This window comes from Thermobia domestica, chromosome 10, assembly GCF_964235325.1.
Source record: "Thermobia domestica chromosome 10, izTheDome1.hap1.1, whole genome shotgun sequence".
Lineage (NCBI taxonomy): Eukaryota > Metazoa > Arthropoda > Insecta > Zygentoma > Lepismatidae > Thermobia > Thermobia domestica.
In genome coordinates this window covers 108,443,792-108,458,663 of record NC_137463.1, presented here as the reverse complement: position 1 = coordinate 108,458,663, position 14,872 = coordinate 108,443,792, and the positions used below count along the sequence as shown (strand labels likewise).

The window sequence follows — 14,872 nt, the reverse complement described above, 5'->3', positions numbered from 1 at the left end:
TTGGATTTTTCAGTTAAACCTTTAAGTGTTCCTACTTTCTTCCATTCTGGCTACATTACCTGCCCACCTGAGCCTTCTAGCATTCATCACCCTAATAATGTTTGATAAACGGCATAAAATATGCTAGTTGCTCGTTATGAAGTTTCCACCATTCCCCATTTCCGTTCCTGTTGGATCCGAATATTCGCCTTAGGATTTTATTCTTAAATACTTTCAGTCTACCTAGGTACAGTTTCCCCTCAGACCATGTTTCGCAACCATACAGAACAACAGCCATGATTATTGTTTTATATATTTTAAACTTCAAATTCCTCGACAGAATTCGTGACGACAAGAGAGTTTGAACTGAACACCAATTTCCTGCTTTCAGTTGACATTTAATTTTTTCGTGAATGTAGTTTTGGCCTCTTAATATTGATAATAGATATTTAAAAGTAGATATTTATCGTAGGTATTTGTCAAAAGCATTGTTTGATATTTCAACATCCATAATTTGCAGTATTGTGATCCCGACGAAAGAAATATACGTAAGTGAAAAATTGGCTTTTGTTCAAGAGTTATCGTGTGGATGGAATAACGGATGGACCTATTAACATTACAATCTTATAAGGTCCACTTAGTGTAACCCTAATGACAAATTTATGAGTTCCTTGCTAATTTGTTTTATTTTTCGAATTTATTTTGGAACATTTTTGAGGCTTTCAATAACACAACATACCGTAATATACTGACAGATTTTGCTACTTCAACTATCACTGCCACCAACAAACTGGATCATAGCCGATGATAGCTGAACCATTATGATTTTCTTTGGTCTTCCTATTTTCTAGAAGTAAAGAATCAAATTGCAATAGATTTGACCAAGATATCAGCAAATCCATAAATTATACCACATTTAGCACCAAAACACTAGATATGGATTCACTGGAGGGTAACCGTGCATTAGAATTTGTTTGTATGTTCGGCGGACCTAGGATAGTGTGGGGTGTGAGTTGTAATGGTTCTCTGTTCATTGGTTGTTTTTATCCTACCACATCACCTGTATGTCTGCTGGAGCGACAGTCATTTGTTTCTGGCCGTGGCGGAGGAACCTGGACGTTTATATCGTTTGTGTACGACATGCAGTTGTGGGTGGGAGTTGGTGGCCTAAGTTAAAAAATCGAGAAATTCATATTTGGAAGTTTAACGACCATCTATTTAAATAATAATTGGTTTATATTTGTGTTCACATTCTTCACGAGGAGTAAAAGGAAAGGTAAATTAAACTGAAACATTAGCATACTTACAAAATATTTCAAACATATGGATTTCAGAATTTTATTGGTATATTTATTGCTGGTAGTAAGCATTTTATATTATATTATTATTATTATTTTTTTTAAAGTTATGTTGACAAGGTTGTACTTTATCAGATAACACACGAAAACTTGGTTGTCTATTTTTCAACGTAGCATTTTTCGTTTGTAATGAGTGAACAACTTCAATAATTAATTATGTACTGGATCCTTTAACTAGTCTGTTGGTGTGTGCAGTTATTATTATTATAAATTATATATGGTGCGTGTTTCTGTGTAACTTAATAGTTTACACCCCCAAAGCCCAAAATTTTAATTCCGAATGGTTTACACGTGCGCCTTTGATGCTTCGTTCTCAGTTCGGTTTCCGCTGGGGCACGATTTTTATTCAACCTACCATCGCCAGGGAGTTAGAGCTCATTGAATTAAGGGTAATTCCTCCAGTCCAGGAAGAGAAGACAATAGTTTGACTTTATATCGGCAAACTAAGCTGAGATATCCATTTTTCAGTTAAAATGTCAGGGAGATTATACACTCCAATTCCTCTTGTGCATGGGTGAACTTCACAGTGTATGCTTCAGCTGCGCATCGATAAGTAGGACCGCTTAGATAAGCATAGAGTAGTCTTAGGGAAGTTATGAGTTCGGACCCTTTTGTTAAAATTAGTCGAGTATAATTCTCGTATGTACGTAAGTGTATCAACTGGAGGAGGCATTGTAAAGTTCTCCCTAGAAGTTTTTTGGGCATTACTATTATATCGCCGGGCCACACGATAATCGAAAAAAAGGAATGATATTTAGTTTCTCCCCCAAAATACTAGGTTGTGAACGTGTCACACTTGGTAGTGATTACTGTTCGAAATACAGTGTAAACGTATGGCTTAAAAACTAGTGCATAAAACACGAACCAACTTGTGCTAGTTGGGCAATAAAAAGCACGAATACTATGTAACCGTCAGGCAGAGGGCCTAAGGTTAGTGAGGACGTGCGTCCGTATGGAGCAGGCGCGTCAGCATACCCATAACGAGGAAGTGGGAAAACACTGTGTCATAAAATGCATGGTTTAGTGTTGCACAGCTTTGGGGGAGATACCGGCAAATTTTTACTTTGACTCCAACTGTGACTTCTGTTAAGAATTATACTATAAGTACAAGGGCCACAATGTTACTATACGATGTTAAGAATTATACTATAAGTACAAAGGCCACAATGTTACTATACGAAGTTAAGAATTATACTATAAGTACAAGGGCCACAATGTTACTAAACCTATAAGAACCGATTAAAGTCACAGTTGGAGTCAAAGTAAAGACTTGCCGAGATACCAAATGCCATCCAAAAAAGTACCAAAATGTACTAAATTAGGTTTGATTAGATGTTCCTCTTTTCTGTAGTTTTAGTTCGTTTCTACACTTACGACAGACTGTTCGCCTGTTTAGTAGACTGTGCCTTTCGAACAATTTCAACAACTAATACTCCTTATTCTTGTACAACTCGAACACGATATGTGACAATCTTGTAGTTTACGCATCACATCCACACTGCGTTTCCCATAAGTCATACCAAATTTACCTCTCCTAAAAGTAGTCCCCTCCGCCGCCATATATAGTGCCACTTACAACATCAAAAACAACTAACAACCAGTATTTTCTTAATTTCGGCTATTCCCCTCACCAGATTTTCTCTTACGTTTCCTCACAAACCAAAATAGAGCTCCTTCGTGGCTAAGCGGTTAGCGTACGCGCCTTTGGCGTGGGAGTCCCGGGTTCGATTCCCGGCGGGAGCTCATGTGGTTCGGATTCCACGTTAATCAGTAGGTCCACGTCTCATATAGCCTCGCTGCTGAACGGGACGTAAAACTCAAAGTCAACAAACCAAAATAAATTTTTCAATTCATCTGATGTATTTTCTAAAATTGGTGCGGCGATATAGCAGTTAACCCGTATTTTGCAATGAATGGGTTGTATCTATACTGATAAGGCATGCTCAGTGCACTTGTGCGAGAAACATTCAGCTACTATTAAATCTAATCCAGAGATGGAGTGGGTCGGGGGTCGAGTGGACATGGCCCACCGACGCACACTACTTAGTGCATTGTAGGCAGTATTTTCTGAACACTGCTGAATTTGTCTACGTTTTACTTTCAAGGCCTCCGTTTTTCTTCCTTTTCTGTTTGTTTCTATTTGCTTACCTGAGATGAGTGTATCTAAATGAAAAAAAGAACTTAAGGCGCTTTTAGATACTAATATTGGGTCATTCCATATGAAATCAGCAAATCAAGGTGGCTCATGTGTTTCAGATTTTTTTCAAATTTTGTACAAATGTTGTGGTATCCAAACATGGCACACCTGTCAAATTTTACAGCTCTACCTCAAAGGGGACTACTGTAGGAGCCATTCGAAAAATGGGGGTTTCGTGCAAAAAACACCTAAGTCCGCCTTCGACTTAAAGTACTTAAAGCGCTAGATTGAAAATGGTTTTCACTGAAACAATCTTAGAATTTATAGCATTTAAAACATTGTAGTAATGAACTGCCCAAGTGGGGTTAAGCATATGAATTTCACCGTCAAAGAGAAAAAAAGAAGAAAATATTGTCAAAATTTGACAATTATATCTGAAAAAGGCCTACCTAATATCAATCTCAAATTTTCAAAATCAGTACCTCTGGTGTTCCTCTTTAACATGTTTTTTTTTTTGGTATGCTCAAGAAAATCAAATTATGACACTAAGTTGAGGGCGGATTTATGCACTTTTGGCACAAAACCCCCAAATTTCCAATCTGTATTTCCAATTTTCCGTGTTGAAAATGTTTATAATTCTCAAGACTGAGGTGATTGAATAATTGAATTGTGCCAGAAATTTGAAACTTCAAGTACCATTGCTGAAGGGACTCACATTCTGTCATTAGTTCCAAAATCATGGACGACTAATGAAACTATTGAAACATTTAAAACAACCGAGTATCTCGTTCGTCCATTAAAAGAACTGGTTCACTCATAAGTACAAACAATGGGTTCAAACTGACAGATCCCAAATGGAGACAATGATTAAAGATACAGACGACTTCATTGAGATTTTGTTAGGAATAAAATGACAAATTAGCGCAGCATCATTTCATAGCCAAATCCCAGAACAACTAGTTCAAATACACACAATAGAAACTTTGAATGACAAATCATGCTTAATTATGGTCGATTTTGCTGAAAACTACTCCTGTATTATTCAAGATGAAGTTTAAGAGTAGCACTGGACCAACATTCTGCTTAACTGTGCAACATTCTAATTTTTTTAAATGCAACATCCTAAGAGATCTTGTAACTTCTGTTATCAATTGTATGTATCAATGATATGTGCCTTTGATAACAGAAGTATCAGTGATATGTTAAAGCACGATACAGTTATCTTTTATGTTTTGCAAGTTATTCTTTTGAAGTATGTTAACGATGTTTTTTCTCAAATTAAACACGTTATCTACTTTGCAGACGGGTCAGCAGCCGATAATAATAATAATAATAAAAAAAGAAAGAAACTTTGTCAACTTACGCCTGCATGAGTGATTTTGGACTCACTTGTGAGTGCAACTATTTTGTCACAATCACGGCAAAAGTGTTTGCGATGACATAGTTGAGACGCTGAAATTTCTAGCGGGACATGCTAGTTTACAGAGTCCACTGGATGACCGGATTGTTACTGTTGCCGATTTCCTCGAATTTTCTCAAACTATAACCAATTAAAACCAAACGCTTTTTTATGTTAGAATATGTTGAAACCTTTGTCCAATGCTTCAAAAGAGACTGGAAAAGCCATAGCATTGCAAGGGATGCGTGATATTCATTATGATCACATCAGCCTTTTGAAACTTGAAGCCAGTCTTGTATCTTCTTCAAAGACAACATTCACTCTAGATACTTGAGCAGAATCGAAAAAATCTTTCATGTGAGCAATTTATTGCGTGCATTTCTGAAAAGAAATGGTGGATTGGGAAAATAGTTGAGAATTCACAGGAACATCGTGACTAATGTGAATTTCCTTCATCCCCATGGACACAAGAAATTTTTTTTTTTTTTTTTTTTTTTTCTGGCCAAAAGCCCCTGACACATGCTGGATTCCATACCAAAACTGCATCATTAATATTGGAATACCCAGTATCTCAACTGGTACTGGCAAAAATTACAGCATTTCTGAAGAAGAAATTCAAGCTACTGAGAAGACCTCTAAAATTGGTGATAAGAGATTTTAGGCTCAATATTTCAAATTGCTTACAATCAACCAAACATAATGTTATTTGTGAATTACATAACGATAGTTCACTATTGTTTACTGTTTCTTTTATTAAATCAAACAGCACTATATAGGCTGCGTAATAGGCACATATTGTTTTAAAATAACTTTATAAATTACATTTAAGGAAGAGTTTCTACTTGTTTATTATTATTATTATTTCATAAGAATCATCAACCATTGTAGAGAAACATACTTAGCCATGCAAGTCGTATTACTAGAAAATTAATGTGAGGCTTGAATTGTTTTTTCTTCAACATATCAAAAGCACCCTCCTGATTTTTTTATATGATAAACAGGAATACCAGAGATACTTATTTTGAAAATTTGAGGTTGATGTTAGGTTGCCCTTTTCCAGAAGTAATTGAAAAAAATTGACATTTTTTTTCTTTCTTTTTTCTCTTTCATGGTATAATTCATATGCTTACTGACACGACACTCAATCCAGCATTTAAGGGCACTTCATCACTTGTAAAATTCTGTGATTAAATTAAAGGTGTTTGTAGGAATACTATATCCTTTTTTAGAACCAGGTTTGGCTAAAATACAATGCTCCTTTCTGATCTTCTGGGCTTTACGAACGAGATACTCGGTTGTTGGAAATGTTTCAACAGTTTTCATAGTCGTCCATGATTTTGGAACTAATGACATATCTGAGTCCTTTCAGCAATGGTACTTGAAGCTTCTGATTTCTGGCACAATTCATTTATTCAGTCACCTCAGTCTTGAGAATTATAAACATTTTCAACACGGAAAATTGGAACGTCATTGGAAATTTGGGGGTTTTGTTCAAAAAGTGCCTAAATCCGTCCTCAACTTACAGTGTCATAATTTGTTTTTCTTGAACATACCAAAAAAACACCCTCCTATTTTTTTTTTTTTTTTTATGTTAAAGAGGAACACCAGAGGTACTGATATTGAAATTTTGAAGTTGATGTTAGGTAGGCCTTTTTCAGAAATAGTTGTCAAATTTTGACATTATTTTTTTTCTTTTTTTTCTCTTTGACGGTGAAATTCATATGCTTAACCCCACTTGGGCAGTTCATTACTACAATGTTTTAAATGCTACAAATTCTAAGATTGTTTTAGTGAAAACCATTTTCAAATAGCTTCAATATCTCCAAAGATCTAGCGGTTTCAGTACTTTAAGTCGAAGGCGGACTTAGGTACTTTTTGCACAAAACACCCAAATTTCGAATGGCTCCTACAGCAGTTCCCTTTGAGGTAGAATTGTAACATTTTACAGGTGTGTTATGTTTGAGTACCACAACACATGTACAAAATTTGAATAAAATGTAAAACATTTGAGCCACATTTTAGTTTCATATTTGGTGATTTCATATGGAATGACCCTATTTGTAATTGTAATAATAGCAATAGGATTTACCACTTGGCTTTCGAGACGCACTCGAATTTTACATTTTTTTTTATTTCTTTACGTTGGTCAACTTTACCTTGATTTGAAACTTCCAAATTTCATCCTATTTGCCACTGAGAAGTATCAGTAATTCAACAAGGAAATAATTATATATCTGATAATTAAATTGAAATTCATCATAACATGGCCCGCCATGACAGCCACTTAATTATTATATCTATCGTAACTTAGGTCAGATCCACGGGTATTGTAACAGATCGGTGCTTAAGCGATTGATTGTAGAAATTCAAATTCCTGTTTTGATAATTTCGCAGTCTTGTTTTATTGCAATGGTAAGCTCTTTAGTCAGTGGAGAGGAGATCATAGATCAGAGTTGATGATTCTGGGTTTTGGTGGGTGGTGGGTCGTAGTGGGTCATGGTGAGTGGTGGGTCAGTGGGACATGTCAAATCTTCATTGACCCACGCCATCTCTGATCTAATCCCCCATTAGAAGCAGGTCATAACGAGAAGCCCACTCGGGGATACATCCGTGAGAAGCAGGCGCGTTAGATAAGATTAGTATGCTAATGTTGGAGAATTTTTTTTCGTTATTTCATAGTACTGCTACTTGTTCTCAGTTGACAGTGCCATTTTCTTTAAATTGCAATGAAGTTACTTTAAAATAATCCCTGACATGAACATGCGTGACTAATGCAAGGGCTATGGTGGTTACGCTTTTCGTATACGGTGATGCAATACAAGTTGGCCATTCTTGCGTCCACCTTTAAATGTCCAATTTATACAACTGGGGAAAGTTACAAAATAGTACTAGCAGATTGTTTGATCTATCGTACACGCAGGGTGCGTAATTTGTTTAGCGATAGATATTGGACTTTGACTTTGTTTCCTTTCGAAAAGCTGGTAACCAAACACTCTGGGTCGGCTACTGGATTCAGACCTGAAATTTTGTACATTGGTACATGGTTCCATAAACACGATCGAATGAAGTAGTAGAGTTGGCTGTTTTAAACCATAGTTCATGTTTTCACACACACACACACACACACACACACACACAGAGTTTAAAAGAAAATAAATGTATAGACAAATTTAAGAGCAAAAGGGCCGCAGATCGTGTTAACTTGTATCTCGAACCATCTATATCTTTTCTTACATTACATATTCATCAGATATGGATGTAAGTGTTTTATTTAAATCAAAAGTATTGTCTGCATATGTATGTGTTTGAATAGTTGAAAGCCATAGTAAACTCATGTTAGTCATATCTTTATTATTATTATTATTATTATTATTATTTCTTTTATTGATATGTGCCTTGAATTGAGTCCTTGTATTTAACCTTCTGTACTGTATGGCCTTTTGAAATTGTCTGTTTATTTTAATAACACTGTGCAGTCATTCTATTTGTGCAGTTGTGTATCTTTCTTTCCTGAAGTTACTCTTAAAATATTCACAACTTTGCAAGATCAGTACTACGTATTTCTATAAGGTGTTCTTCATAGACTCGTCGCCATGGTAATCATGGGGTCTCACATTCGAGACCAGATAAAGGACCAATTTTCTCGGCTGCAAACCGAGTAGTGGTTCGGATATCGCTTTAAACTTAAGGTTGTTAGATTTTTCAGAAAAAGTAAAGAACGATTTTACGATTTTTAGTTTCATTAAAAGACAATTGCAACACGCAGGAAAAGAACAGTGTATTACATTTCCCAGTGACGGATCATGTGGCTCAGATTCCACGTTGAGCCGCACATCCTCGTCTCATATAGCGTCGGTTCTGACAGCCGCTACACTAAAATCCAGTTGAGTATATTACACAAATTCTTGTTGCCTTTTAACTATATTTTAATGAAGATAGCACATCTCAACCGTCTCATATCCATTTTTTATACGTTCAAAAATTCCCGCAGGATATATTTACAAAAATTCACAAGCATTTGAAGTTCTATCTTTACAAGTTTACAGTAGCTTCTGTTCCTCACATCAACATATTTTGATCGATCGCAACTGCGATATGTTCGAGATAATGTTGACAGGTGCTGAAACCAAATTATTCTTAAATCATAAAATGGTGGTGCTGGCTACATAAGAGGTAAAAACGCAACCTGTTGCATTTTCTGTCTGAATACTAAGTTATATCGCTGGGTTGCGTTGTTAACATCATATCAAAAAAATTAGTTCCTCTAATTAGAAATAATAATAATAATAATAACACACTAATAAAATCGTATAAATGTAATTTTAAAATGTTCAGGATTATTTCTTTTATTTACTAAAGAAAGACCCGAAGAAATCTATTACGGAAAAATAAAAACGTATAACGTGCCGGAAAAACGCAAAACTTACGCGAGAAACCTAAGATCTATTAGCTGTAATTGAGCTGTAAGTCCCGTTCTTCATAACACCGTGCGTAATGACTTAAGACCAAACAAACTTGTTCTATTTATATGTAATCTAAATAAATAAAGCAAATCAATTTAAACAAAAATGTTATTATTATTAAAATACATTGTTTTTCCCAACCATGAGTGCAGTTTCTAGAGGTGGCCAACGTAAACAGACTTGCTTTGCACTGTAGTTCAAACTTACTACCTGATGCAACAGAATAGTTTCTAATGAAGAGAAAATAGTCTATGACTTGTAAGGTCAGTGGTAAACGTTCTTCGTTCCACATTTTGAAGAGAAAGGAATTAAGGAAAATGAAAATTGGGATAGTTGTTGGCCAGTGTGGTTTCTGAAACAGTCTTACAGTACTCCTTCCAATACCTCTTGCCTCGGTACGCTGTAGTTCGAAACAACCAATCAATCAAGGAAATATGTTGTCAACGACTTATTTGAGGAAGGTTGAAGTTAAACCTTTACCGTTCTGAATTGTATTTTGAGAGCCAATTTGAAGTAGAAGGGTTAGCGAATACTGGTGTTTTAAGAACTAATTTTATGTAGTTCGAGAATGCGGAATGGCTTTTCTAATTCAGCTTGTAATGCCCCTACCTTTATTTTAACCTTCAAAGCAGTTTAAAAAAGCTACTAAATTCTTAAGAATCTTTTCAACAATTTAACTTAACAGGCCATTTTTAAAATAGAGCAGTTGTATTTATAATAGCGCATTTAAAAAAAACTAACTAGAAATTCACGAATCTTATGCTAAGTTAGTATCATCCAGGATGGTCAAACTCCATAGAATACTCATACGTATGTAATAGCATGTGTAATCAACCCGAGCAGGGGCACAAGCATCTACTCAGTCAGGTAGCAGGTCGTAAAGATGTTGTATTTCTGTCTAGGATGGGATATCTTATACTGTAGGTCTTGGCGTTGCTGCCAGTAGTCATTGCTGGAGCCCGACTGGTGGTCAGATGCTGTCCCACCGTGTCCCACACATGGTCGGTAGGACAGATCAGAAAACGGTAAACCAAGTAGAAAGAATAGTGAGTAGAGTATGCTGGATTGTCCTGGTGATTTGGGGGCGTGTGTGTAAAATAGTTTTCCACCAGTAAGATTCGCCGTGAAAAGCACAGAATGAAGAAGAAACTTTTAAATCAACTGAAATTGGTGATATTCCTATGAATCCCAAAGAATACCAGTTCTTTGTTAGTGATAGTCTTAAATGACCAACTACTAACATGTGACGACTGAGCTGGTAATTTTAGTAATATTAAGGAAATTTATATACGGAACACCGTAGTCTAGTGGTTAGAGCGTTGGATTCATGTCCGATTCCCGGCCTGTGCTTCCCCAATTTTCGGCGTTCACCCAGCGGCAAAACTGGGGAGAACAATTATAGTTGGCAGAGATTACCGCGAGGAGGTTGCAGACCAATTTGAAACCCCTTTCTATGCTTATTTTAATGGGATGCTTGATTAAAGTGAGTCTCTGCACTTCTCACTATAACGTTTACAAGGACACAAACAGTTGAAAGTGTGGCACAGTCAATAAATCTGACTCATAGCTACACCATACAGCCTTTAATTTCTGAAAATGGTATTATCAACGTTGTTAATTATTTTGCAGGAAAAGAATGAAACATTTGACACTAAAGTCCAAAACAGCCTCTTTTAATCTGAAAATGTCCTTGTGAAAAGCATCATAGTCGGGAAAATTAACATCAGGTCTTCTGAGATCATGGTTTCAAGAGTTTTTCTCCCAATGTCTAATGTAAAGTCCATTTTGTTATTAGATTCGTGGTGTGGTCAAAATTCATCAACTTTTCAATCTATTTTACGAGCAAAAGAGTACTTCAAAATAGAAAGCATTTTGCACTAACAACTGGAAGGATTCAGCCTCTTGATGTGTTCGTCTTTAGGCCGTGGAAAACCTTCTTGATACATTTTGCTGATATTGTTCTCTACAACATAAATTTACATCTCCGTAATAATATATAATTTAGATCCAAATCACTGATTCATAATCAGTTTTCTTCTCCTAGATTTGCAAAGCTTATTAGATATGCGTGATGCAAAAACAGTTATTTGGAAGATGATTGTGCTGCATTTTGCGATTTATCACAGTTATTGGTGTAATAAGGGGAGCTTCGTGTAAACAATGTTTATACATCATACACTTTTTTTTTTTTTTTTTACGAAATATCATTACTGTGAAGCGTTTTCTCAATAAATTCATAATTATTACAACAATTAAGAATATGTGAAGTTCTGACATAGTGAGAGGCGAGGGGACTCACTATACATAAGCATCCCAAATAGGGAGAGGTGAAGGGACTCACTTTAATCAAGCTTTCCGTTAAAATAGAGGTTTCAGATCAGTTGAAAAGGCGTTTCAAATCGGTCTGCAACCTTCTCGTAGTAACCCCTGCCAACTATAATTTCAAACCAGAAGACATTTTGTAATTGTAATCACTGTATTGGATCCGCCATTTTGAATTTTATAATTTTGATGTCAGATTCTAAATCTGCTGTCCTAAAACTCCTGGCAATATGTTTTCTTCTATATTAAATGATTGTTTTCGGTCTATGATTGGAGACCACCCCTAACGTTCAAAGGGTGGTTTCTACCCTTAAATCTTCACCATTGCCGAAACACAAAAATACGTGTCGATTATTTCGATGTTACAGAAGTGTGCAAAGTTTCATTCAAATCGGTGAATGACACTTCCGTTAGTCTCCTTGTCAGTGTCTTTCGTCTATCTTATATTGCACTTATTATAAGAAATCAGTACTTCCATTACCTCCAGAATTTATAATCATCTATCTGTATAGGTGAATATTATTTATTCTGAATTTGGAAGTAAAAGAAATGACCAAAGTAAACACTTACTAATCCGTGTTATACTGTATAAATGAATGTAAAAAATACAAGTACAAATACAGCAAATGCTTCATACAATACAAGTACAAATACAATGTGTGCGTTTTTGTTACCCACTTGTCTGTTTCTGTAAGATTTAGTGAAAATTTCAAATAAGCTGTGAAGTATTTATTTTAAGGTATTGAGTGTTAGGTAGATGAGATAAGACGAGAGACTAATTTTGTATTAATTTTATTTTCAGTGGAAGATGAACCTGAATGTAATAAGCTGATAACATGTAGCTACATGCAACAATTCTCGCCTCTTCTTGTAAATAAAGCTGCTCTCTTCTTACAATACATTAACAATCTAAACCAAAATGGATATCGATGAAGTGTTTCAAAAAATTGGAGAATTCGGAAGCCAGCAGAAGAAATACTACTTCTTATTATCTCTATTAAATTCATATGCTGCATTCCATATGATTCAGCTAGTATACACAGGTTAGTGATGTTTCCTTTGTTTTATCTACATATATATAATATAAAAATGAAATTGACATTTTTTGTTACATTGTAACGTAAAAACGGCTAAACCGTGTGAAACACTTTTGAAAGTAGCTACCGTAAACTTTTTACACATTTGTCGTTGTCAGACTTTAGTAAATTAATGTAATTCTCGCACGGATAACGCTTTTTTGATTATTACGAGGATGATATTTAGATTGAAGTGGGAGTACTGCTGTGATTCGATTGTAGTTTGTCCAGGGCACAAGTGACAAACGTAGTATATTTCCATCAATGTTTACCCGTGCAGAACAGCATGTTTTCATCAAGTACCTGGTGGCACAAGGTCGAAATCCACATCGGATCACAAAGGATTACGTGAGGCGTGTAGAGATAGTGCTCTGCCTTATAGGACGGTTACAAGCCAGTCTGCGGCATTCGAGGCAGACGCCAGTCAGCAAACAAAGGACATGTTAACCATATTCAAATGGCTACGGATCAACATCATGTAGAAGCACTGTAAACATTGCTCGAGAATGATCGGCACTGTGTGTGTAACGAACTCGCTAATGAACTGAGTATTTTACTGTGTCAGTGTATCACAATATTAATATTAATATTAATACGTAAGATTGCTGCCAGATGGGGATTACATGTTCTGACGGAGGTGTAAAAGCGGGAACAATGGGAATGTGCACGCTTCCATCTTGAACGTAATGCGCAAGATGATGTTTTTCTGCATTATTGCGATTTACTAAAAATGGGGAAGATCCTACTAACCAGAATTGAAATACCTGTCCAGTGAATGTCGCCATATGGCATTCCCACAACCGAAGTGGATAACACAGGAACCAGGAAACGTCATGGTGGTAACGGTGATGTCTTATGACCACGAAGGCATTATCCTCTCACATCAAAATTTCCACCAGGGGTTACAGTAAATGCTTCATACTATACCTCGTACCTGAATCACTATTTGCGGCGAGTATTGTGATGCGAACGACTACATCTCCTGCTAGCTGGAACAAGCCTGCTTCACAACCACGCCAGATTTCGTACTGCCTATGCAATACAGACACTTACGACGATGGGGTTGGGAGGTACTGGAGCACCCGTCATATTCCACAGCTATGTCCCCTGCGATTTTGATTTGTTCCCAGAAATGATAGAACCACTTCGAGACAATGTTTCCATGATATTCCCATCATTGTTCGTGCCTTAGGGCACTCTGTCGAAACCCCCTTACAATCGAGGAAGCACTCAGTGGTATCCAATATCTGCCAGATATTTGAATGTATTCATCATGCAGGCGGAGACTATATCGAGGAAATGTTATCATGTTCACGTGAGTAACACATTTCATTTTCATTCCCCAGACATGTTGCCACTTCAATCTAAATGAGCCTAGTATATTAATATTTTTCGCTGTTCTCAGACAGACAGTTTTGTTAAGTATATTATTATGAATATATTAAACTACACATACCGTCCAATTTAAGATAAATTCTTCAATAACAATATTTAACCAGAACTATATCATGGGTATCACCTTTTGTGTGTTTCGGATGCCTTTCATTTAACTAGATTTTTTGGTGTTCAGGTGTATTTTTAAATTAAAGACATGCTTGGTGCTAGGCTAGAATGCTTATAGCTGTTGTGAGACTTCGAAAGACAGTAGAGGAAATCCACTTGCTTCTCTATAATAGATTATTATTTCAGTGGTGGCTCGGCGGAAACTTCTCTTGGGGTTCATATTTCCTATCGTGCACAATGTGGATTCCTAATATTTTCGCAGTACTATTTTTCACACTAATTGGTGATGATTGAAACTAGTATTGTTATTATTATTATTGTTGTTGTTATTTAACAAATAGATTGAATTTATTTATAATTTCATGTGTACGTGCGGTTAATGAAAACAAGTGTTGGAACCATGTCAGTTATTTTACTTGGAAACTGTCAGGCGGCGCCTGTACTGCTGGGCATCAGCGGTCCATGAAGTGTTAGGGTAAACTCCGTAGTATATGAAGAGCACTAGAACGGCAGTTTGCATTGATCCGAGTGATGGAAAATGAGCAACCTCTCTGAATTCCAAAGAGAATAAATTATTGTCGCTTGGTTATGTGGTGCGAGCGTCACGAAAGTAGCAAGTATATTAAATGTGTCCC

At 36.2% G+C, this 14,872-nt stretch overlaps 1 protein-coding gene across 1 annotated transcript in view; it reads left to right on the top strand.

The window, feature by feature from the left end:
• Nucleotides 1-993: 993 nt before the first annotated feature.
• Nucleotides 994-14,872, top strand: part of LOC145662645 (solute carrier family 22 member 15-like) — an 87,822-nt gene continuing 73,943 nt past the window's right edge. The window contains exons 1-2 of the mRNA XM_081728427.1: nt 994-1,255; nt 12,461-12,701. Coding sequence (XP_081584553.1) covers nt 12,578-12,701 — 124 coding nt within the window. The 5' untranslated portion in view covers nt 994-1,255; nt 12,461-12,577. The remainder of the gene's footprint in view (nt 1,256-12,460; nt 12,702-14,872) is intronic.